At 32.1% G+C, this 24,760-nt stretch overlaps 8 protein-coding genes across 10 annotated transcripts; 2 read left to right on the top strand and 6 right to left on the bottom strand.

Moving 5' to 3' along the window:
* Positions 1 to 437: 437 nt before the first annotated feature.
* LOC128397169 (DEP domain-containing protein 1B-like) lies at positions 438 to 4,181 on the top strand. Its single transcript, XM_053357854.1, has 5 exons — positions 438 to 984; positions 1,277 to 1,437; positions 1,522 to 2,051; positions 2,141 to 3,078; positions 3,147 to 4,181. The coding sequence occupies exons 1-5, from the start codon at positions 913 to 915 to the stop codon at positions 3,309 to 3,311; spliced, it is 1,866 nt and encodes a 621-aa protein (XP_053213829.1). The 5' UTR covers positions 438 to 912; the 3' UTR covers positions 3,312 to 4,181.
* On the bottom strand, positions 3,659 to 5,335 carry LOC128397170 (regulator of microtubule dynamics protein 1-like). The gene is made up of 4 exons (XM_053357855.1): positions 4,556 to 5,335; positions 4,289 to 4,481; positions 4,009 to 4,223; positions 3,659 to 3,927 (listed from the first exon to the last, which is right to left on the bottom strand). Exons 1-4 carry the CDS (start codon positions 5,030 to 5,032, stop codon positions 3,871 to 3,873), a joined length of 942 nt encoding a protein of 313 aa, XP_053213830.1. The 5' UTR covers positions 5,033 to 5,335; the 3' UTR covers positions 3,659 to 3,870.
* Positions 5,336 to 5,475: 140 nt separating this feature from the next.
* Positions 5,476 to 6,470, bottom strand: LOC128397172 (uncharacterized). The gene is made up of 2 exons (XM_053357858.1): positions 6,310 to 6,470; positions 5,476 to 6,200 (listed from the first exon to the last, which is right to left on the bottom strand). Exon 2 carries the CDS (start codon positions 6,164 to 6,166, stop codon positions 5,633 to 5,635), a length of 534 nt encoding a protein of 177 aa, XP_053213833.1. The 5' UTR covers positions 6,167 to 6,200; positions 6,310 to 6,470; the 3' UTR covers positions 5,476 to 5,632.
* A 353-nt stretch (positions 6,471 to 6,823) lies between these two features.
* Positions 6,824 to 9,449, bottom strand: LOC128397171 (mid1-interacting protein 1-like). Of its 2 annotated transcripts, none has more exons than XM_053357856.1 (2): positions 9,088 to 9,449; positions 6,824 to 8,054 (listed from the first exon to the last, which is right to left on the bottom strand). In XM_053357856.1, exon 2 carries the CDS (start codon positions 7,967 to 7,969, stop codon positions 7,376 to 7,378), a length of 594 nt encoding a protein of 197 aa, XP_053213831.1. In that variant the 5' UTR covers positions 7,970 to 8,054; positions 9,088 to 9,449; the 3' UTR covers positions 6,824 to 7,375. The 2 variants fall into 2 exon arrangements, with proteins under 2 accessions (XP_053213831.1, XP_053213832.1); XM_053357857.1 differs by lacking the exon at positions 9,088 to 9,449 and adding an exon at positions 8,158 to 8,568.
* Positions 9,450 to 9,710: 261 nt separating this feature from the next.
* On the bottom strand, positions 9,711 to 13,422 carry LOC128397168 (RUN domain-containing protein 1-like). Of its 2 annotated transcripts, none has more exons than XM_053357852.1 (6): positions 13,275 to 13,422; positions 11,521 to 12,462; positions 10,892 to 11,425; positions 10,585 to 10,821; positions 10,335 to 10,525; positions 9,711 to 10,229 (listed from the first exon to the last, which is right to left on the bottom strand). In XM_053357852.1, exons 2-6 carry the CDS (start codon positions 12,301 to 12,303, stop codon positions 10,025 to 10,027), a joined length of 1,950 nt encoding a protein of 649 aa, XP_053213827.1. In that variant the 5' UTR covers positions 12,304 to 12,462; positions 13,275 to 13,422; the 3' UTR covers positions 9,711 to 10,024. The 2 variants fall into 2 exon arrangements, with proteins under 2 accessions (XP_053213827.1, XP_053213828.1); XM_053357853.1 differs by lacking the exon at positions 13,275 to 13,422 and adding an exon at positions 13,036 to 13,228.
* A 1,943-nt stretch (positions 13,423 to 15,365) lies between these two features.
* Positions 15,366 to 17,532, bottom strand: LOC128396787 (WW domain-containing oxidoreductase-like). The gene is made up of 5 exons (XM_053357405.1): positions 17,071 to 17,532; positions 16,696 to 16,978; positions 16,513 to 16,601; positions 15,808 to 16,255; positions 15,366 to 15,723 (listed from the first exon to the last, which is right to left on the bottom strand). The coding sequence occupies exons 1-5, from the start codon at positions 17,286 to 17,288 to the stop codon at positions 15,541 to 15,543; spliced, it is 1,221 nt and encodes a 406-aa protein (XP_053213380.1). The 5' UTR covers positions 17,289 to 17,532; the 3' UTR covers positions 15,366 to 15,540.
* A 186-nt stretch (positions 17,533 to 17,718) lies between these two features.
* On the top strand, positions 17,719 to 22,572 carry LOC128396786 (transcription elongation regulator 1-like). Its single transcript, XM_053357404.1, has 7 exons — positions 17,719 to 17,972; positions 18,115 to 18,896; positions 18,976 to 19,195; positions 19,298 to 19,507; positions 19,598 to 19,736; positions 19,796 to 20,155; positions 21,040 to 22,572. Exons 2-7 carry the CDS (start codon positions 18,563 to 18,565, stop codon positions 22,009 to 22,011), a joined length of 2,235 nt encoding a protein of 744 aa, XP_053213379.1. The 5' UTR covers positions 17,719 to 17,972; positions 18,115 to 18,562; the 3' UTR covers positions 22,012 to 22,572.
* On the bottom strand, positions 22,573 to 24,269 carry LOC128396788 (mitochondrial glycine transporter A-like). Its single transcript, XM_053357406.1, has 2 exons — positions 23,369 to 24,269; positions 22,573 to 23,309 (listed from the first exon to the last, which is right to left on the bottom strand). Exons 1-2 carry the CDS (start codon positions 23,603 to 23,605, stop codon positions 22,662 to 22,664), a joined length of 885 nt encoding a protein of 294 aa, XP_053213381.1. The 5' UTR covers positions 23,606 to 24,269; the 3' UTR covers positions 22,573 to 22,661.
* Between the last annotated feature and the right edge of the window lie 491 nt (positions 24,270 to 24,760).

Raw genomic sequence — 24,760 nt, forward strand, 5'->3', positions numbered from 1 at the left:
GCCAGAAACAAATTTCAGGCCACAACGGAGTATCTCAGAACTGAAGAGAACGACCATCATTGACAAACCCCGAATTAGTGATCATCTTGGTATATTTGATGGACCAGATAATAAATGGATACTTCCAATTCTTGTTGCCAGTCTATTGACAGCAAGTATAACAATCAGCTATATAGTTCAGAGAGTCGCAATTTAATTAAGCGAAATTGAATAAACCAAAATAAAACCTTTTCTAAAGGTAATAATCTCCAAGGGTATTTTCTCAAATTAATTTAAACAAACGAAAAACAAAAACAACATAATGACAAAATTATGAGCCCGACAAGTTGTATTATGTTACCTGTAACCTGTTTACCATCTAAAGTTGATTGTAATTGACAAAAATCAATAATTTCAAGTGACTAGTTAATCAAGATCCGATTAGACTGGTTTGTGGTGGTTGTTGTTTCCGTGAGAGTTTCAAACAAACAAATCAACTGAAACGGTCAAACAATTTCAATCCACCAAATGACTGGCACATCAGAATATCTATCGAATACCCAATCCTTCCGGTGTTGCTAAATTGTTTCCAAAGGAGAAATAATCAACCAATAACACAACAATTAAAGAATAAAATAATAAAAACAATTGAAACAATTAACTAAACTTTAGTCTCGTCAACAATGAAACTCAACCGACTCTTGGTAACCGACTGGTGGGAACAACCAATCAGCTTTTAGCTTCGGTTTGAAAACTTTGTTTTCTTCAACATAATCGGTGAATTTTGTTTCTCTTGTTACTTTAATTTGTTTTTTTTTCTCTCTTTTAATTAATTAATTGGACAAAATGGAATAGATTGATTGGTTTTGTAATCAGTTATATTTAAAATTCTTCTGTGCCATTAGATTAACCAATTTATTTTAAATAATCTCTATGCATGAGTGTCATAAGTTACAGCAAAGAGGCAATGAGATGACCGATGGGCCATTCAAAGCCACTAAACTGGTAAGTTTACCTGTCATTTTTTTAATTAATTGTCGTTCATTTATTGATTGTTGTACTTTAATTGTTGGTTGTTGATTGTCTTTGAGATTTATTGTTTTATTGTCTAGTTTGTAGCGTTTAGAGTGGTTGTCGTTTTCTCAAATTCTATTGGAAATCTTTGCTTTTTAGTTGACCGGATGCTTTTGGTTTTCTATCTTTGTTTGCAACTATTTTCTAGTTTAGAATTTGATTTTTATTCTTTTCTATTGAATTAATTTTTAATTGTTGGTTTGTCTCTTTGTTTTCTTTTTAGTGGAATCAGATTATCTATGACTTTAGTACTGGGATTGGTCTGAAGAGACACCGTCGTCATTTAAGAGCCTATGACAATTGCTTTGTGGCCTGTAAAGCGGTTGATTGGCTTTATGAGTATTTATCAGCTCAAAAAAGAAATGAAAATAAACAAATCTCAAGGTAAAGATTTTTACTTATTGTTTTGTTTTTGTGATTCTTTCAATTTATTTAATTGTTACTTTGGATTATTTATTTACTTCTCAGGCAACAGGCTATTCAATTGTTGGATAAATTTTTAACATATGATATAATTGAAAAGGTTGTTACCAAGAATACAAGTTGCTCAAAATTCAAGGATAACAAGGATCTGTATCGGTTGAAGAATGAGAATATACCTTATCCCCATTTGGAAAATAGCAGAGACAATGAGGAAGATATGTCATGTCGAGAAGAGAAAATGATGGAAAAACAATGCAACTCTAATAATAAATCATCTCCACCGTTGGGCAAAAATTCAGCAGCAATTAAAAGTAACAATGGATCAGTTTCACCAATTAAATCTCTCACCTTGACCTTTGATCCAAACTCATCTCATGTTTGGAAAGAGGTCATTATCCGACATATAACGATGATCCAACCAATGTTTACATCTCTTCTTGATCCTCGAGAAATCAACTCTCAATTTGTCGTCATCAATTCAACTCATATCAATAAGAATGGAATTGTTTTGGTCAACGATAAGTCTAAGGATATTCCTCATTGGGTCATGTCCGCCATGAAATGTCTAGCGAACTGTAAGAATTTTTTTTTCTAACAAGTTGATTGAAACATTTTCTTACTTGAGAATTTGATTAAAACCTTTGCTTATTTCCTTTTCTTTCAGGGCCCAACAATTCTGGTAACTCTTTACCTCGTTATCCTGGATTTGAACGCGATGTTTTCAACCTCATTCGAGAATATTTTGTTAATCTTGACTCTCCCATGATTCCATCCATTTTTTACCCTCTAATTGTATCCCTTGTTAAAGAAAGTGATCTTCAAGGTATCTATCGTCAACGAAGTGGTCAACTTTACTCTAATGTGGCCTTGGAAAATCGTGAGCCAATTTACGAGACTCACACATCAACTCCTCTTAATAATAAAAAGGCCGATAGTCGTCGTACTAATGGTCTTTCAAGTAAAGTGAAAAAAGATGATTCAATTTTCGAGACTGTTTTCCACCCTCAAAGTCCAGTTACTCGAATTTTATCACAAGATCAGTTGACATCGATCTTTTCTGCGATTGCCTCTTCCGATGGTTCACTCGATGGCTCATCTTCACCGCAAAGTATTGAAGCTTTATACTCTTGGCGCAAACCAGCCGAAGCTCGTAATTTGCAACATCTCGCAACTTTACCTCGAAATATGCGAAAACAACGAATTGAAGGATTGAAACGATGTAAATTAGAGAAAGAGCCTTACAAAAGTTCTTTGTGCCTTATGAATTTCGGTTGTATTCTTCAAAGCCCTTGTGAAGAAGGTGAATACATGATGGATAAAAGCGTAACAAGTTTACAGAATTGGCGATCATTCAGGATTCGATCACCTGAACCAACTTACATAAGTTTAATCAAGAGAGAAATCAGCGAACCCACAACTCAAAACGATCATTTCACATCCGAAGGAGATGAGAAAATTATTAATCTTCTAAATTTGGTGTTTCTATTGATTCCACCAGAGAATCGACGACATCTACACTTATTATTACGTCTTCTTTCAAGAGTATTGAAAAATACAGAACTTAAATTTCTCTCAAATCATTCATCAAGCATGGAATATTATGTAAGTTATCAAATGATAATTTAGATCGTTCACAATTTAATCATTTTCTCTTTTTAATTTCTCATCAGATCATCGAAACGTTCACTCGGTGTATAATCTTTTCTGGTAACGAAAAAACGTACAACGAACCAGCAGCTCAATTCTTAGTTTCTGTGATGTTAAAAAACACTGAACAAATTTTTTCTATTCCTTCCTATGTAAAGTACCAAGTGAACAGTATCCTAAATTATTGATTCCAAAGGCTCAGCTGATTATGTTCAAAAGTTTGACAACAATTTACTGTTTACAATTTGAAACTATCAACCTAATAAGGAACATCAATTTGTTGTTCCTTTTCCTCAACTAAATCTCAACTGGAACAATTGACTTTCCTTAATTGTCACTCTACAATTACTAACATGAAAAAATTTATCCGCCGCTGAAGATTAATTGCCAATTAAAAATTTGTATCAATTTTTAATTCCATAATCATATTGGCTTGGAATACGACAATTAGATCAAGAAATTTCGGTTTTTATAAATTTCGTTGCTAAATCAACTGATCAAATCATTTCTTTCGAGCATGAGATTGAGATGAGAATTGTTGATAATTAGTTAACTTTAAGATCAACAAACTGACAAAATACATGTTACAGGTAAAATTATTACGATTAATTGATAAGATTTAAGAGGAATGTAAAAGGTTATTAGAATTGTGATAGAAAATAGAATTTGATAAAAAGATATCGTAACATTAATATTTTGGAGATTGTTGATTGTCGTCATGGATTCAAAATCTACAATCAAGATTAATTAAGAAGGAACTTGTTCACCAATTTTAGACAATAAAGTTGTAGCTTCTTTGTAAGCCTGTAATCAACAAAATGGAACAACGAAGAAAAATTAATCACAATGATTAAAGGAAAATCAGAGAAAGAAAAATAAACTAACCTCAGCATCGGCCCATTTTTTTGATCCCTTGTACTTGGTTACAATCGCTTTGAGATGGTCAGTGGCCTTGTCCTTTTCCCGATTCAAGGCCAACAAAGTTTTAGCGATCATAATTTGATTCTTTGAATAGAAACCTGGTTCAATCTTCTCCGCTTGTTCAAACAATTCAAGGGCCGTTTCATAACTCGCCTCAGGCAATGAACCGTAAATTATTTCTGAAAATGGTCACAATTAGTTTACTGACTAACAATTGGATTAATTTGATTGAATTGAGTCTTACTTGCTAGATTTCTTTCAACCCAAGTAACAGAGGAACACCCATAGTGCCATTCACCTAAAAGGTAATAAACTGTTGGATCTTTAGGTGAATATTCAATTGCCTTTTCCATGTGACCTTTAATCTTGAGTAAATTACCAATTCGCACTTTGGTACCTTGAACCGTTGAATATTCATCCAAGATAATTGAAGCCCACTGTTGTTGAGAATAAAGAAATAATTGATCAACACAATTAGCAAATGAATTTACTTTTCTATTCTATTAGTTACCTTGTGAGCTGGTCCACAATTACTGTTGATTTCAAGAGATTTCTCAATGAGAGCGAGTGAACCTTTTAAAACCTCCATGTACTCTGGTGATCCTTTGTCACTTCGGTATTTAAGTTGGTGATAATAACATCGAGCTAATCTCCAGGTAACCTCGTTATTATCTTCCCAAGAAGGATTAGATTTCAACAGTTCCACCATAGAGTCAAATTTATTCTCATTGAACAATTTATCCGCTCTCTCGAAAAGCTTTTTCTCTTCGTCCTTTTCATCAAATTTAGCATAAACTGTCAACGAGAACGCAAGTAAAGGTGTTAACATGTTCGGACGAGAAATTAATCCATTACAATTTGATCCAATTAAATTGATTAACCTTCCAATCGATTGGAAACGATACAAATTTGTAGGATTTTCTTTTAAAATATTAAAATAATTTAATAAAATATGATTCACAATACGATTGAGTAACAATCTCCTCATTGTTTACAATTTGTCACCGAAATTGTATCAACAATTTTTTCTAGAATCAATTATTTCCTTTCATTTGAATCACTTGAAAAGAGAAACACCAAACCAAATAGGGTTTCACAATTAAAATCAATAAACAATAGATTATATTTACAAAAGATAATCAATTGATCATTTTAGTTAAATAATCAATTGGTAACTTGAGTTTCCTAATGAGGAAAAAAAGATAAATAAATTTTTTCTTCTATTCGACCAATAGATGGCGCTCGTTTCTCTCTTCGTAAATTGTTTGATTGAATTGATTGTTTTTTTTATTCCTAATCAACAATTGAAATTGATTGTGTTTTGATCAGTTCTTGGCAATTATTTGATTATTTAAGGGGAGTGGAGTTTATCTATCGATTTGTGGTTTTTTTTTCTCGGTAGAATGTGAATCATCCGATAGAGTAATTAAATTCATTCTATTGCAGATTGTGATTTAATTTTCTCAATCATTGGTAGTTTTTAGTTAATTAATCATTAAGACACATTGATAGAAAAGATATTTATACTTTGTAGTGGTTAGAAGAGGGAGATTCACTGATAATCAGGATAATTTGATAGTCTAAATGATTAATTTAAATTTGTTATGGTGTAAGATGGTTGATATGAATCGTCCAGTTCAATATCAATAAGGAAATCATGATCAGTTGGATTAATTTGTTCAGTTTGCTCGGGTCCATATCGTTCATTTTGATGTTCAATTAGTATATTGTAGACAGATTTGTGGAGTTCAATGATTCCTGGTCCGAAATATGTTTCCGTTATTGAAAACCATGGAGTGTAAGGTGGATTATGTTGAAGAAAAGATAAATGAACATCACTAAATTCATCGAAATGAAAAAAAGGTATAAAAGATCCTGATTGTGGTAATCTGGTCAGATTAAGAGTTGCTTTCGCTTTTTCTAGTAATTTCTCCTTGATAAGAGTTACATCAAATGTTGATTCTTTCAATTTACTGTGAAGATTTTCAAGCTTCTCTTCCTGGTAAACAGGAGCAAATAAAACACTATCACCAGGAAGACGATTCGGTTTATTTACAGATGAACGAGACGAAGGTCGTGATGGTGGACGATTAGAGGGAGATGAAGGTCGATTTTTACTCATTTTCCAAATGACAACCTTGTCCAACAGTAGATATCTGGTCATAAGAAGAGAAATGGAAAAATAAACAAAAAGAGCAAAAGAAAATAACAAGAGAAAATCATCAAAGAAAATCTAAACATTTCGGATAATTAATCATCTCTTACCTTCAATTGGTCAACTTAAGGTGCAATTAAGAAGTAGAGTAAATCAGATTAATGAATAAATTGTCATGTTCAATGTTAATTGTTGATTAAATCAGAGATTAAAATGATTCCATTTGAAGAAAAACAAAACAAAAATCGCAAAGAAAATTCAACCAGTCGATTAGAATTCGGCTCCAGCCGATTTTTCATTCGAATTCAGCTCGTAACTTTATCATCGACTTAATTGATTGTTAACATTTTCTAATCGAAGGTTTTATAATTTATTTAATCTTAATAATCGATCGATTCAAATTGTAATTTTGTTCGATTTCGTTTTGAAGGTTAATGAGTAACTGAGACAATTGATTTTCTTTTTGTGGTTAATTAATTACTTTTAATGGAAATGCAAAGGAAATGGATCAACAATTGAATAGATAAAAACACAAATAATCTCTTCTTTTGATTAGAATATTAATCATTGGTTCGAATTTTAATCAACAAGAAACAACAACAACAATTAAATTGATCATTTGTGTTGTTCTTGTTTAAAATCATTTAATTAGGGTTTTTGTTTGTTTCTGTTTTTATTTGGTAAATGTCAATTTTTTTCTTAATTGTTGTTTTTGCTACTTAATTACAGGTTTTGAAGCAAAAAATTGGGTTTGGCTTGGTTCATCTTCTTTCTTTTTCATGAGATTCGGCAACTAAGAAAATTAACATAAAAATTAATCAATAACTTTCATAATATAACATTTTTCTCAATTTTATATCTTGATGATTTGCGTTTGATTTGAGTGCGTGAGCCAGAGGAAAGAGAGAACAAAAAGATTCTCGAGAAAAAGCAAGAACATGGAAAAGAAAAAAGAAGTGAAAGAGAGAGAGAGAGTAAAGAAGAAAAACAGGGGATAGAGAGAAAAGAAGATAGGAAGATAAGTAGTGAGAGAGAAAGTAAAGTCTGAGAAAAGGGAGAAAAGGTTAAAGATTAGAAATTAATGTAAGGAGGTGGAAAAATTTTTCGGGAAAGGTAAGTAGGTAGAGAAAAATAAAGAGCCAAAGAAAAGAGGCAAAGATTAAGGGATAGGAAATGTTAAAAAGAAGAATCAATTTCTTCTTGATATCTGAGAGATAAATAATCAGCAGCATCGGCAAATTGATGAAGTATCGTGTGTAATGCTTGTAAATGCTGCCGGAATGCTTGGGCTAAGTGTAGAGTTGCATCATCTAATTCTTTATCTTTTACAAATGAATCAGCTTCACTATCCGTTTCGAGATCAGATGATGATGCAGTAGATCCTAAAGAGCCAAGAGATTCATCAGCTGAAGGTTGACGACTATGTCTTCCAGTAATTCTACCACCGGTTAACATATTACTTCCTAAAGATGTAGTTAATCGATTACTACCAACTGTACAGTTAATTGATTTATCTCTAACAGTTGGGCAACATCCATCCGGTGCAAAGGAACCACCAAAAGTTGAAATACTCGACGGTCCCCAGAGCAGTTCCTCTTTAACATCATTCATCATAACGTAAAAACTGTACATATCGGCATTGGCTAAACAGGGCGGTATTGAGCCAGTACAACTGCTAATCTTATTACCAACAATGTCCATGTCTCTTAATTTCGAAGGCACGAGAACCGTTGAGTTCATATTGTTGACTGATTTGACAAATCTATCCATTGAATAAGTATTTTAATAATCGTCGTAGTCCTAATGTTAATGGTTTATTTAGGTTGGCTTTTTGATTAACAGTTAGCAAAGTGATCTGTACACAAAATGAACAATTAATATCACAATAAAAATAAAATATAATATAGATGTATAATAAATAATAATAAATAAGAAAAATAAACAATTGAAAGACTAACAGTTAGAAGGGAAATGAATGAATAAAGGTAATTAATTATTAAAGAGCATAAAATAAAGACATCAATCCAGTATTACAAACATCGGATGATGATGATATGATGATGATGATGATGATGATGATCTGATACAGAAATAAGTTTCTTCTCGAAGGTGAAATAATCTCTCATTCACATAAAGATAGGATTAACATGAATATAATCAAGTGAGTAAATCATCAAAAAATGGATCATGATCATTTATATACGATTTCAACAGACAAAAAGAAAATGGGAAACAAAATAATCAACAATCTAAACCACCACTAGTTTCGTTTAAATTGGTTAGACACAAATGATTGTAAACCAACCAGAGATAAGCAAAACCAGACTGACTATTTAAATGTAATCATGCAACAAAACCAAGATGACATTTAAAAAGGGTTTGTTCATTTAAACAGTTAAGCTTGAAAACAGTGTCTCCATCTTTCATGTTGAGAATTTAGATCAGATTGTCAAACACACAAAATATAATTGATTGTAGGATAAGAATCAAAAGCGAAGTCAGGTTAGAATGTACAGATTATAGAAAAGGAACTAAAAAACAATAACAAGAAAAAAAAGGTGAAAACCAAACGAAAAACGCCTGAGTAAAGATGGAAAAGAATACAAAAAGATTCCACTGAGAAATTCTAATGATGTCTAGCATCTTCTACATCACCTTTTCTCTAACCAAAGGCACAGAATCAATTTCCGGCAAAAAAGCATTAAACCAGAATCAAGAGAAAGAGAGAAAAAAAGAGATGAAAAGGCAGACAGATAGAAGACAGAATGTAAAAAAAAGAGAGACACATATTTAACATGTACGATTTTCTCAAAAATAAACAAACAAGGTTAAAGAGAATAGAAAATGGATTAATAGGCAAGAATAGAAAAAACCAAAAGGATACTTACCAAGGGTAGAGTTTAAGTAATTGATGATTGAGTTAAAGATGGAGATTGATTGACTTAAAATGAGAGGTAACATCAAGATGAAGATGGTCACTTGAGTAAAAGATAGACAATAAATGAATGGTTAATTTAACGATTAACATTGGTTTTCGACAGAATTACATTGATTAGGGTTAAAGGCGACGATAATCAATTAATTAGAATAAAAATGAAAATAAAAATGAGAAACAAAAAGGAAATTCAGAGAACATTAAAAAGAGAATTTGTCTCGTTTTCTTTTCTCCTTTCATTAAGAGAAATCAATGAGTATTAATCAAAGAATCCAAGGATTGTTCTTTCTCAAGAATATCCGAATCTCACCGAATCAGATACATTCTTTCAATGGAATAGAAATTAATTCGACTTACATTAAATTCTATCGTTTGTAACAATTTAAATGAGACTATCGACGATCACAATGATAATAATTGGATGGAATTAATTTGCGCCAATTAATTAAATGGTCGAGAATCAAGAGAGTAAACATTGAGTATGGAATAGATTTAATTTAGAAGATACTTGGTATCGATATATCGAAATGTTTGTTTTTCTTAGAAAAATGAATCAATTATTTAATCCGAAAATCGTTCATTTCAATTGTTTTATTTTTCTAATTTAATTGTTTTTCTTATAGATTTAAATTCTCTTTTCTGGTTACATTATATTTGGACAGTCCTCAAAGTTTAAGGTTAATCATTTTAAAAGGTAATGTTGATGAGATTTTGTCTTTAAATAATAGTTAATTTTACAATTGTTTTCGTTTTCGTTTTGTCTCATTCTCTCGTGTTTATAGTTGATAGATTCTGATTTTTTGTTTCATTTTTTTACATTAAATCAAGAATAATTTCAATGTCTTTTAATTTTTCATTTGATTTTTAAGGAGATGAGATTGGTTTCGAGATCAGTTAAAGGCATCGTTAATGTTTTGTAGTTGACGAATGGCCCAATCAGTGGGCAATTTAAAGTTGATTTCGTTTAATTTCTGGAGACTCGTGAATGCGTCTTCCCATCCGGTGGCTGCGGTGTAACTCCATTCTTCATAATAATTGTCTAACAAGGTACGATTCTTGAGAATTAGTTTCAACCATACAACTAATTTTCGCTGACTAGAGAGATAATTGTCAAAGGAGACATGACAATTTTTAAAAGGAGAAAAATTGAGATTATTTGGTAGAGAGAGAGAGAGAGAGTAATCCAAATGATCAACTTACTTTAAAGCTTCACAAATAAAGGCTTTTAAATGGCTCTCTGGACTTCGGCGCAATTTTGTGTGTGTTTGGATAATATTGTCAATTGTTGTGAGAAGTGAATGTTTCGGTGTGATGGCGACATTTCCAACAATCTCCAAGTTGAAACTCTGTGAGAGTCTACGAGCTGGACACGAGTTGAATTGTTGACCATTCTTAAAATTGTATTACAAACCATTAGAATACATTGAAAGGAGATGACAATTAATCTTACCTTCAATTGATAATACTTGAGTATAAGATCCCAGGCGGTTAGTGACCGATCTTGAGATAATTGAGCTGATCGAGTTGAGAAACAGCCCAATCCAATGAGATAAGATGGAATGAGTGAAGTGCCAATGTGTCCATTGTATTTACAGGTCAATCCATGTTCGATTAACTCTTTTAAACATGAACAGAACTCTTTACGAACAGCATTGGTCATTTTCTCATTATATTGGAAAACTGGAGTCTATCAATTGAAATGGAGGAAAACGTTTGGTCAGATCGAAATGATCAAATTAATCATCTAATCAATTTACCTCTTCACTCTCACTTGTATAATCTGAATCATTGAAGGATTTTTCTTCATTGATTTCCGATAATTTAGTAATTGCCATTTCTAATTTAGCTCTTGAATCACCCCAATGATTTCCTTTGGAATGTTTCTTGGCCATACTTCGTTCGAGGGTTTGACCTAACCCATTGCAGCCAAATTGTGCGAATGTAAACAATTGAATTAAGGTGACCACTCGACGAATGATTCTAGTAACAATCTCCTTTCGATTACGAGTTAAATGCTCTTCTCCGGCTAAACTACGTCGACCATTTTCTCGTGATTTACCTGATCGACCATTTTTAATTCTATCATCTGGAATTAAATCTAATTTCTTTACCAATGCTCTCTGAGCATTACCATGAAGTGGACAATTACAGGTACATTTACCACCTCTTTTACCTCTTCTACCAACACAACCTTCCTCAACTTGAAGAAATTCAATGAATCTCTCTAAATCAGTTACCTGGGTTTTCAATTGATTTACTAATTGTTCTTTCATCAGTGCAGGATTAACCAGCTAAGAATAAAAATTATCAAGTTGATTGAAAAAGAAAATCAATACAATACAATAAAATATAATCCAATTTACTATTCAATAGATTATTAACTCACCTCTCTAATCGCATCGTCAACTTGTCGTCTCAAATCCTCTGGAGATGATTTATCAAATTGATCTAATTGTAATGGAAGTTTACCTTTTAATTGCTCTATGATGACCGTTTGTCTTTCTAATAGTAGAGATGAAGGTAAAGCGTTACTCTGACCAGTTTCGTAAGCGTATTGCTCCAATTCCTCTAATTGATCTCTCAATTTGTGAATTAATTCCTTTTGTCGTTTCCTTTGGAACTCTAATTTCTGATTAACACTAACAGAAGAAGTATTATTATTATTACTATTATTATTGCCCTTAAGGGGAGTAGAATCGATAACTTGATCATCATCATCATCATCACTTTCGGATGCTCGGTGAGGTATTGAGGGTTCACGAAGATCTGGAATACCACGGAATGCAAATTCCTCTAATTGTTTGAGTAAAACCTCCTTCTCCTCAGACGAAGCTTCAACAATTTGCTTTAATCGTAATTGAACTTGAGCAAAATGTGAGGTCAATGCTATTAAAGAACAATTTAATTGCTCTTGTTCATCTTCTAATCGTCTCAATCGATTGTGATACCTTTCACCGCCTCCACCAGTATTTTCACAATAATCCAATGGACTGTCAGTAAAGTAATTTAAATCATCGTCATCATCTTCATCTTCATCTTCATCACCCTCTCCATCAGTTTCCTCATCAGCATCGGTTCCACAATAACAAATATCCGATGGAATTTCCTTCTCTTGATTAACATTTTCTTTTCCTATCACTGATTCATCTTCATTTTCCAATAGACTCATAATCACCAGAGTTAATTGCCAATGATTTTATCCAATGTGATTCTCTCAATGTACCGATTAACCAATTTCTCAGTCCTCATGACAAACCACCAACAATTAAGAATAACAATTGGTAAATCGTAACACCAAACAATCTGAATAGATGAAAATGATGTATATCTGTAAGAGAGAAAAAAAATAAAAGGACAATCAACAAATTAGAGAATTAAATTGTATCAAGTTAACTATTGATGAACGATAATCAAGACATATGTTTCTCTATGTATTAACTATTATTTATCTCTATCAAAATGACTCAATCATTTTTCAATGGTGACATTTACATGAGAATCATCAACATCCGTATCATCACAATCATCATCATCATCTGTTACAATCAATGGTGAAAAACCTTCTGAGCAAATACAATCTTTGCTTGTAACTAATTAGCTTTGTTAACAATATTACACTGACTGGAATCACTTTGATTTTGATTGGAGACACAAATTGATCACAATTAATTTCTCAGGTCCAAGAGTTGAGATTATAGGAAATTTTGATTCCATTTTCTATCTACATTTCATTTTTCCAATGGCGAAAATTATATAACATGGTAACCATAAAATCGCAATTAATTGGATCCATAAAATTTTCTAACTCATTCATCAGCAATTAATTAGACTGTTAGATTATGTTGGTGATAATGTGAATCAAATCAACTGAATACAAACCAGTTAATTGACTATAATTTACCATATGTTCCTCTGGTCATACAATCAGGTGATTTTTCAATATTAGACTAACTCATTTTCACCAATTAATTATAACATGGACACAAATTGTTAATCGATTAACAGTAATTGAAAGTTTACAATCAGATTAGAATGATGATAATCACAATTAAACACTAATTACAATTCCAATGGACAAATGTCATTACAATTCCTTATTCCTTATGATTAAACTCTAAACAAATAGGATAATGTTTATACCTTTTGAGGTTAATTGATGTTGAGAAATCCTTTTAATCCGATAGATTTACAGCTCACAATTTAAATTAATCACCACACAATTAAATCACTTGAGGTTCAATGTTGAGCGACTCTGATAATGTGAACAAATGACGTCACATTTGATTCTCAAAGTAAAAGAAATCAAACTTACTATTCCTACGAAATTTTCTGTTTAAATAGACTTTTGATTCGATTTTCTAATTAATCATCTACAGTAGTTAATTAACTGTGTCTCACTTTGATTGTTAGAACTGCGAACGTTGATCAAATTGACATTTGCTTTGTGAAATTATTTCTTCTAATTCCATAGTTATGGGCAATTCTTTTTTGGAAATTTTTTCGCTTCTTAAATTGGTAAGTTTTTGCTTCTTTTATTTACATTTCTTGTTAAATTCAAATTATTTGATTATTAGTTTGTTTAATTGTCAATCTATCTGATCTTGGATTGTCTTAGTTGTGGTAATTGTGTTTTTGTCTGTGAAAAGTTTTTGGTTGTTGATTGTTGATGATTTGAAGTAATTTAAGACATTTGTTTTCGGCTTTAGTTTTGATTGAATTAACTTTTCTTGATTCACAAATTTCAACTTTAATTCAGTTAAATTGTCGTCTTTTTTTCATTTGTTTCATTTTCTTAATTGTGGATTCAGGTCAGAAATTGATGATTTTTCTTTGATTGTGTGATGATCGTAGGGAAAAGTTTGCAATATTGTCACAATTAAAAAGGGTTTGGTATCGATTCTTCACCTGAAATGTTGATAATTTTGTAGTAACCTGTGGTTAGAAAGTTTGGGACTTTTTGATCAAACATTCGTAAAAACCGTAGCATTGAACTGAAATTTTACGTTCTCATGGCTAATATACGAGAGATAATATTGTATAAATTTCAGGTGTAAAAATCTAATGGTGTCGCTAATTTTTCAAATTGAAGTGCGATGAAAAAAAAATCGACAAAAAAATTGTTAAAATTAGTTTTTTTGGATAACTTTTCGATGCATACTCAGATTTTTATGAAAATAGTTTTTTTAGAATCAGCTCAAAATTTTGTATAAACTCAAATTAACGCAATTCTGTCAAGAGTTCAAGCGAAGATATTCAAAAAAGAAAGTTCGATTTTTTTGCATTTTAACAAAATCGAACTTTTCCCATTTAAAGCCATGTTAAAAGCTCTTATAGACTTAATATTATCAAATCTTATCGATTTTTTTGTTGGACTTTGAAACTCAATTTATTCCAAACTAATTGACTAATTAAAAAAGTTTTTGCCTTTATCGATATGTTAGTTAATTAACAATAATTCAAATATTTTCAAATTTTCAATAAAGACCGTTTTCAAAATATTACGATTTTAGCAAAAGTCCCCAAACTTTTTCACCACAGGTTAACAAAAATGATAACAACAACTTTCCACTCGGTGGGAAGATTCAGTGTATACACTTCATCTCCTTTTCCTCCCTCGCTCTTTCTCTTCCTCTCTCATTGCTGGTGGTGATTTACACTTTGATCTTAAGAGATTATCATCATTATCATCATCTCTTTTATTTCATGATTGTTTGTGGTTTGGTTTTTGGGTGAGAAAAATTTCATGGATCAAAATCTAATCCTAATTTTCTGGTAAACATTTTCTTGCAAGTAAATTGTTTACTCAATTGTATACAACGGATTTTCATTAAATGAGCCATGATTTTTTGTTCATCAGCTTTTAATGATGAGTTTGATTGTTGAAATTAACAATTGGCTACTTGGCTTATTGATTAACTAACGATAAAATCAAATTGAATAAAAAACAACTAAAAACCTTTGGTTTTGACTCTAATATTGTTTAAAATCTTAAATTGTGTGAAATGTAAACCTCCCAATTAGATTTAATTTGTTAATCAAGTATCACAAGGATCGATAAATTAACAAAAAAAACAATTTGATCAATTCTTCATAACTGATTTAGATTAGATTCAAATACCAGCAGCATCACAGTTATGTTAATCTAATTACGATTGATAATTTTATCGTTTATTGATTTACTTCAAATTATAGATCTTGGTGGTTTTTGTATCTTTCGAGTCGATTGAAAAGTTTTCTTTTCTTTTCTTGGTAATGAGACTTTTTATTTGTTATTTGTATTGAACAATTAGCTGATTAAAAAATGATTCAAGTAATAATTTGGATTAAAAGTTGGTAGAAAAGATAATTTGATTAGTAATCAGTTATAATATTTGATTGTTGTTAGTTTGGAATTGTACTGATTTGCTTATAATTGTTTCAATCGAGATTCGATCATTGATTCAGATAATTTCCAAAGTGTATGAATTAGTTGATCATTTTCTGTTTTCGGTGATGGATTACAGGGTGTACAGTTGTTAAAATAAAGGCCAGATACATTTTCCAAGTCCTTTGAAGTGGCACAATAAACGGGAGTAGCTGCTCCTTGTTCCTATTGGTTGAAATTAAGTATTAGTATTAGTAATTGAATTGAATAGATTATAATTGTCAAAATCTAAAGTAAAAATGAACTTACAATTGATTTGGTGAATGGACGAACAAAACTGAATAGTAACTTATAAAACCACCAATTTCTTGGTAAATCAGTGTAAATCATATTCCCAGGGTGACAAGACTGAACGGTAACACCATAGTTTTGAAACATCCGAGCCAAATATCGGCTAATTAAATTAAGACACAATTTAGAATCATTGTAGGCTTCAAGTGAATTGAAAGCTCTCGATGAAAGGGGAGAAAGACGTTCAATTGAAATATCATCGATACTTAAATTGCTGAAACGATGACTTTCCGATGAGATGAGAATTATTCTGGAAGGAGATGAAGCAACCAAATTATCTTGGAGTAATTTGATTAGGTAAAGATGAGCTAAATAATTGATTTGAAATGTTTGTTCAAATCCATCTTCAGTAAGTCCAAATGGTAAACCAAAAACTCCAGCATTACAAATGAGAAAGTCAAGTTGCCTGTCAAAATATTCAATAAAATAATAACAAGTTATAATCAAATCAAATCAAACAATTTCAACTCAATTGGATTATAATTCAAAAGAGCTAGAAGGTAATTCTGAGAGATAATCATGACAAGATTATCTAGAAGTTTTCACCTTCTAAACTGTTGTAATTATATTTCAGTTTAGTCAAGATGAAGAGTAAAAGAAAACAGGATTAGAAATTAAGAAAATTTTTGATTAGTGAAAAAAACGAATGAATTTTAAACTTACAAACTTAATTTCTGAAATTCTTGGACGAAGTGTCGAACACTCCTGAAACTGGACAGGTCACATTCTAACGGAATCAACTTAATATTTGGCTAACGTACAAAGAGAAGACGAGAATCAAATAGAGAATGGAGATAATTACTACTCTGGATACAGACGAAAGTCTTGATATATTTAGAGAAGTACCCGAATAGCCTTTAATCGGTTGATTGTGGCAGTGGTTTTGTCTAAATCACGACAGGCCATGACAACTGAAGCTCCATGAAAAGCCAAACTTCTGGTGATCTCAAGTCCGATTCCACTTGAAGCTCCAGTGACAATTGTAACTTTGTTTGTTAAGTCTCGTCCATTAAGGACAATGTTGGTCGTAGCTGAAGAATCAAATCTTTGTTTGACTTCGCCTTCAGGTTTAATCTCATAAGAAAATGCTAATCTAGGATCAGTAAGCGTTTTCTTTTTATTAATCCGACTGAAAATGGGGGAAAAAAGAAAAGAACGATTTAAAGAGAAAGGAAAATAAAATGAATCCAACCAAACATTAGAACAGAAAATTTCACTTACTCTTCAAAGATTATCTCTCCATTGTCATCAATTTTCTTCTCCCATCCATAAGGAAATTCGTCAGGTACTTTTCTGGCCTTTCCGTCTTTCGGGTGTAACCATTGGGTCGTTTTACTCAAATGGTCAACAAAGAAAACGCGTCCATCAAGATCAACCCTTTCCTCCCAACCCAAAGGTAATTCATCTTCACTGTCAGTGTCAGGGAAATACGAGGCCATCAATAGCGATAACTTTTTATTTCCGCCACAATAATCAAAAATTCACCATAAAAACAAACATTTAAATCACCAGATGGATAAACAATCAACTAATCAATCAATCACTAAATATGGAAAATGTATCAAAACAAAAATCAACACAACATGAAAATCCATCAACAAGATAAGAGAGACATCTACCATTTAATTAGTTGACTAAATTCTTTAAATTGATTGGCAACAATTGGAATTAATTAAATGTTAAAAATTAACTATTCATCTCTAATTGATTAATTTGATTAGAAACAAAGATAAAAACAAAGTCGCAGATTTAATGACTCACATAAATCACGAATTTTGAAAGTGAAAAATGTTCGATGTTCGATTGTATCGACATCGATTCTTTTTCAAAGCTTTCACTTTTTTCTTGTTTTTTCAAGAAAAAGAGACAATGTTTTGATTAATTATATTCGCTTATTGTTAATTTACTTTCGATAAACTGATTTAAAGTGAACTTGATTAGTTAAATTATGGATCTACCTGATGATCTCTGGGTGGAAACAAAAGCCGGTGGTGATAAGGTTTATTACTACAATGCTAAAACCCGAGAAACATGTTGGACTAAACCAGAAAATGCAAAGATAATCACCCAAGAGCAATTGGTTACCTTTCAGCCATCAACTAATAATTTTGTTAATCAAGATGGTAAATTATTTTTTTCTATTTTAATTTGATTCATATTTTCTCATCAATTTAATCAGTATTACCTGTGAGAGTAACTTTAACCTTTATTGATTTGTTCCTTGTGTTTCTTTTTTCATTGTTGTTTACTGTTTACTTTGATTAGGTATTAAGAAAGACGATCCAATTCTAGTGAATAATAATAATACTGGTGTTGGATTAATTGGCGGTGATTCTTCTGGACAATCTTTACCGGTTACTTTACAAACTAAGCCACCATTTCAAAGTCAACAATCCCACAACCCTTGTTACCATCTTCAGCTGTGACAGCACCAGGAATTGTTCCTGGGGTATTACCTGTAGCCGGAGTTTTACCAGGAGTAGCAACAGGAACAGGAGTTCCCTTAGTGGCACCCGTGGTTCCAGGAGCAGCATTGATATCACCGGTGACTGGTTCAACTGTTACATCAGTAACTACTAACCCAGTTCCCTTACCTGTTCCAGCTACTATAACATCTCAACCACCCCCACATCTTTTACATCATGTTCATGCAAACCAATCTGTTCCCACGGGAACATTACCCGGGGTCGCTGGTACACCGGCTACACCTTTCATGGCACAGCCCTTCAATCCTGCGCTAATGGCTCCTGGGATCGCACCAGGTTTACCTAATCCAGCTATGCTTCAAAATTTTTCTCCTTTTAGTGTTCCACCGGCTGTTGCCTTGAATCCGGCTCAAGCCGCTATGTGGGCTAATCCAATGTTAGGTAATGTTGGCAGCATTGACCCTGTAAGGCAAGCACTTATGTTACATGTAGACTCAGAAATCAAAGCAGCGGCAGCAGAATGGACTGAATACAAAACACCTGAAGGAAAACCCTATTATTTCAGTTCGAAAACAAAACAATCAGTTTGGGAGAAACCGAAAGGTCTAACTGATCTCGAAGGTAATTTTTAAAAATTTTTACTAACCAACGTGATTTTCATAATAAATTTTTGTTTTAACTTTTCTTTCAATATAATCAGAGGCAATTAACAAAGTGAAAATTCAACAAGAAGAATTGGCCAAAGCGAATAAATCAAATCAAGGTAACAGTGAGGTAAGAATTGAAAGTGGAACAGAGACAAATAATGCTCATGCAAATGGAGAAAATTCAACTGAAGATAAAAGCGCCGAGAAAAAGCCTGAACAACCAAGAGACAAATCAAAACCAATTTCAAGTACTCCAGTTCCAGGAACTCCTTGGTAATATTTTAATTCTACTCATTAAATATACAGAACGAAGTTAATATTCTCAAATTGTATTATAATTTTCAAAATTTCTCTTTATTCTTTGCCTCTCTTTAGGTGTGTTGTTTGGACTGGTGATAATAAAGTCTTCTTTTACAACCCTAGTACCAAAACTTCAGTTTGGGAGAGACCCACCGACCTCAAGAATAAGCCTGAAGTTGATAAATTGGTTAAAGCTCCACCCAAACCTGATGATCCATCTGATTCACCACCACAAGAGAAACGATCTGCTGAAAATGAGGGTGAAAAAGTCGTAAAGAAACAAAAGTAATAACAACTTTTTACTTAAAATTTTTAAAAGAAAAAACAAATCACCACAATAATAATAATAAATTTTCTTATTTGTTTACATTTTAGAAAAGCCGAAGAGGAAATGGAAAAGGAAAATAAAAAAGATCCATCAACTGATATTCAAATAATCGCTGCCAAACAGCGAGAGACGATTCCACTGGAAGAACGGATTCAAATGTTTCGAGCTATGTTAGTCGAGAAGGAGGTAAATTAAACTGCACTAAAACACTAGGAAAATTTTTAATTCTTCTAATTAACCTTTAGGTTTCGGCTTTTTCAACTTGGGAAAAAGAGCTTCAGAAAATCGTATTTGATTCGAGATACCTTTTACTCACATCGAAGGAGCGAAAACAAGTATTTGATAAGTATGTCAAGGAAAAGGCTGAAGAAGAGCGACGGGAAAAGCGTCAAAGGATAAAACAACAGAGAGATGAGTTTAGAAAATTATTGGAAGAATATAATGTTTCATACAAAACAAGTTTCCATGAATTCGCTCACAAGAATTCTAAGGATGAGCGATTTAGGGCAATTGACAAACAAAAAGATCGTGAGAATCTATTTAACGATTATATTTCTGAATTGAGACGCAAAGAGAAGGAGGAAAAAGCCGCCCAACGAGAAAAGGTAATTGTAGATCATTTTCACCAATTAACTAATAATCATTTTACTCTTTTAATCAAGCAAACTTTTTTTACATATCATCATTTTTTTGTGATCATAATCTTGATGCTTAATTGTTATAATAACTTAATTCTCTTTCCTCCTCTTTTTCCAACTCAAACACCGTTACAAACAAAAATTAATGCTTGATAATCATAATCTTTTATTTATGATATCAATTGATATTCAATTATTTTGATTGATAATATTATCTTGATTGATGAAAATTTACGTTCTGGGCTAATTTACAAATTTAATTCACAGCAAAAATTAAACATTTTACAGCTAAGGTAAACAACTACTCTTCCCCAAGGGAATCAGAGACCTCAATTGACTTCATGGAGCATTGAGACCCTAAACCATACCGATTAATTGGACAGTAATTAGCTTAATCATTTTGTTTTTCTTTTCTTTCTCTCGTTGAGTATTTATCTCTATCTCTTTTTCTTACTTTGGTTTTCTATTGATGATCATCACTCAATCATTCAAACTTCCTTTCAAGAAGCAATAATATTATTTATAAGAATGATACAAATTTCATCACTCAATTTGTCTTGATTATGATTAACTTTGAATGGAAGTTTAATGGAAATGAATTTTGATCCAATATTTCTCTTTGTTTTCTGTTGTTAAGGATTCGTTGAAGCCTTTGACGTTCATTTCCAAAAGCAAACTAATCAAAACATGAAATAGATTCTAGTTAAAGATTTTCATCTCTTTTACTTCAATTTTATTCGATGTTTTTTTTTCTCTAACAACTTATTTTACTCTTGATTCTAATATTGTTTATTTTTCTTTCTTTCTCTTTCTCTCTGTACTTTTCGATTCATTATTGTCCATCTTTTTAGGCGAAACAAGGGTTTATTGAGCTTCTGAAAGAACAGAAAAACTTGGACAAATATTCCAAGTGGTTCGACGTAAAAGACAAGATTCGAGATGATGCTCGGTACAAAGCATTGGACTCTAGTAGTGCTCGCGAAGATACATTTAAAAGCTATGTCAGTGGTCTATCATCATCTTCATCTCATAATCGAAATGACGGAAAAGATGATGATCGTAAAAATGATTCAAATGATCATGGAAAAGATGCTCGAGAAAAGGAGAAACAGGAAGCAATTGAAGCCAGTTTACGAGAACGTGAGAAGGAAGTTGCTCGTGAACTGTCCACCCATCTTCGAGAACGTGATAAAGAACGAGAACAGCATAAACACGCTGAAGCAGTGGAACATTTTAATGCACTATTAACTGATCTCATTCGTAATCCTGATGTTTCCTGGAGAGAAGGTAAAAAGATGTTGAAAAAAGATCACCGATGGGATATTGTCGATTCTCTTGAACGAGATGAACGAGAAAAATTATTCAATGATCACATAGACAATCTTTATAAAAAGAAAAGGGAAAAATTCCGTGAACTTTTGGAAGAAGTTCGTGAAATAACATTAACCTCCTCCTGGAGAGACATTCGACGATCTATTAAAGAGGATGCCCGATATACCAAATTTTCATCTAGTGATAGAAAATGTGAACGTGAATTCAAGGAATACATGAAAGATAAATTGACGCTCGCCAAGAATCAGTTTAAAGAACTTTTGAAAGAGACCAAAATAATAACATACAAATCAAAGAAAATGATCGAAGACTCGGAACAACATTTACAAGATATTGTCGCTATTCTGCAAAACGATAAACGATACCTCATCTTGGATTGTATTGAAGACGAACGTCGACATCTTCTAATGTCCTACATTGACGATTTAGATCGAAAAGGACCACCGCCGCCTCCAACAGCATCCGAACCAGTTCGACGAACAGCTAAATGATGATCAACACTTTAGCCAAACAATTAGAATTTAATGTTCCCTTGAATTCTTGCACAGATGAACAAGATAAACACTTGTCATTCCTTTCTTTAATTTGTTTCTCTTTTATGCCAACCTTGATTCTCTAATCAATTTTCACATTTCTCTCTCTCTCTCTCTCTCTCTCTCTCTCTCTCTCTCTCTCTCTCTCTCTCTGATTTCTACTTTATCTTGACCCCTGCGAACGCTCTTCGAGATTATCTGAGACTTTTCTCACTATAAATTTATACATATTCTATTCTAGTGGTAATTGCAACTATCTCTCTCTCTCCCTCTAAGTTTTCTCAAAGTTGTATAATTTCCCAATCTAATCCAATTTCATTTCACCTTCGTCTTTTCCTCTATCATTTCTAAATATTTTTTGCCATGATACGATTTTCATCGAAACATTTTTGCATCAAACTTTGAAAGTCTTTTGCTTTAGTGAATCTTTCTAAACAAAACTATATGTACATGAACAGTGTAACTCGAGACAAGTCGATTGACTCGAATGTTTTCAAAATAAATTAAAAAGCAAAATCATTTTCCATTGAGCTCATTTTATTTTATAAACTTAAAAGTAAAATAATCGATTAGGAAAAAATGTTTACGATTACTCACTAATTTTTTTTTCACTTTTGCGATTTAGATTCATGAATGAGAAACTCGAAGATGGTCCAAGTTAATGCGGTCATCAAAGTGCGTCTAATAACACGTGGAGCTAAACCTCTGAAAGAATCTCCGTCTTTAATTGTAAGGATAATCATTTGATAGAGACTCAAATTAAGATGAGGCTGAATTTGAACTCGAGTTTTTATCACATCGGCGGGATGAGTGATCGTTGAAGCAAATAGACCGGCCATTAATCCGACAATGAAAGTTTTGAAAGAACGAGGTAATTGTTGTGTTGATAAATTGTTCGAATCAGTGTCAATTAAAGTTGACTTTAACTGTGAATAAAAGAGGTAATATAATCCAGAAAATGGGACATCTCGAGCAAGGGTTGGTACTAATCCTCGAAATGAACCTTTCAAACCTTCATCTCGATAGATTCTGGTAAATGCAGTCCATACATTGGAATAGGAAAATAATCCGCTCTCGAAGCGGGTTTTTATCACAGTGACAGGTAAAAGAGTGACAACAGTAACAATACGAGAAGTAAAGCCCAACATTATCGCTTCGATTGGTTTGGGTTGATTAGAATCATCACAAAATCTATTCTTTAAATAATCTAAGGTTCCGAAATAAATGCCAACTCCTGGTACACAGCGAATGAGAGACTGTAAAGGAAAAGAAGTTTCAATGAATCGATCAAAAGAAATTCTGGTCAACTACTTACGGGAACTGTTCCTCTCCATAAACTGAACAATTGTTCTTTACGAACAATGTCGATCAAAATTTGGAACATTCCCAATTTCTTTGATTGTCCAGGTTGATGTTCGGTGAGAAACGAATGACGTTGCATTCGAGTCTTGATCAGATCCAAGGGTTGAAATGCTAACGTTGAACAAGTTCCACTAAAAGAACCATAGACAAATGATCGAATTGTCGGATTTTCGATTTCCAGAATGGACATAATTTCAGGGAGAATTTAGAAACATAAATTCAGTGGAATATTATTATATAGATGATAGAATATGGTGATAGAGACAAAAAGAACTACAATTGATCCGAACAATGAGATGATAACACAAGTAGAATGGACGTTTTTTTGAACATTGAGATTCCAATTAAATAATAATTGATTGAATTTTCCATCCAGGAAACAACAGGAAACTTAGGCCTCATCAATAGTCACCAAGAATCTGAGTTTTTCCACTGACAATGATTAACTTGATTCACTCTATTCAGACAAGTCTTATTGTCGGAGGTAAATGAAGAAATGAGTTACCATGTTGATCCAACAATTGGCTGTAATAATTACGTTGAATCAGAAAGATTTAGAATGAAATAATTCACCTAATCATAAATACCAACAAATAATTGATAACAAAATTAAATGTTAACACTCATTTAGTGATTAGTGGAAACATGATGAGCAATAAAAGGAAAAGAAAAAAAGTCCAATCCCAATTGTAGACAGAAAACTGAAAGACTATCAGTTAATTACCATGATTTATGTATCACGATCAGTTGACAGAGTTGAAGATAACTGTAATCAACTTAAATAGAAATAAAAATAAAACAATTAACATCTAAATCAACAGAATAAAACAATTTCAATCCTTAGACTTTTCTAATTGTAACTCAGATGAAGCTCAAGAAAACATGTGTTCCTATTATGGGAGATTTGAATTTCTTTCGATTAACTGATTTTCGGCTCTTTTTCTACTAATTAACAATCCGATTTCTATTAAAACTTATTGACAATTATCTCCATCATCTGATAATCATTTTGATCAATATAAATGTCTTAATTGTTGGCACAATTTGAAACATAAATGAAAGTAAACAAATCATAGATCGTAAAGTTATCCGATTAGTTTGGTTTCGTTAATTGTACTCTTATCTAATTGGAGGTTTAATTGTTAACTGACAAGGGGAACAAGTACAATTTGATCGAAAGTATTTACAATTAGCGAAAGTTGAATAAGTTGACTAATTGTTATCATCAAGAAATCAAGTGCAACCTCTTCAATTAACTGATTGTTTTTATCTTGATTTCATCAAATCAACGAAATTGACTCAATATTTCCTCTAATTTGGTTGTGATGATTTTCGGGAACAATTT

The sequence above is a fragment of the Panonychus citri genome, unplaced genomic scaffold (assembly GCF_014898815.1).
Source record: "Panonychus citri isolate SS breed McGregor unplaced genomic scaffold, ASM1489881v1 Contig00028, whole genome shotgun sequence".
NCBI lineage: Eukaryota > Metazoa > Arthropoda > Arachnida > Trombidiformes > Tetranychidae > Panonychus > Panonychus citri.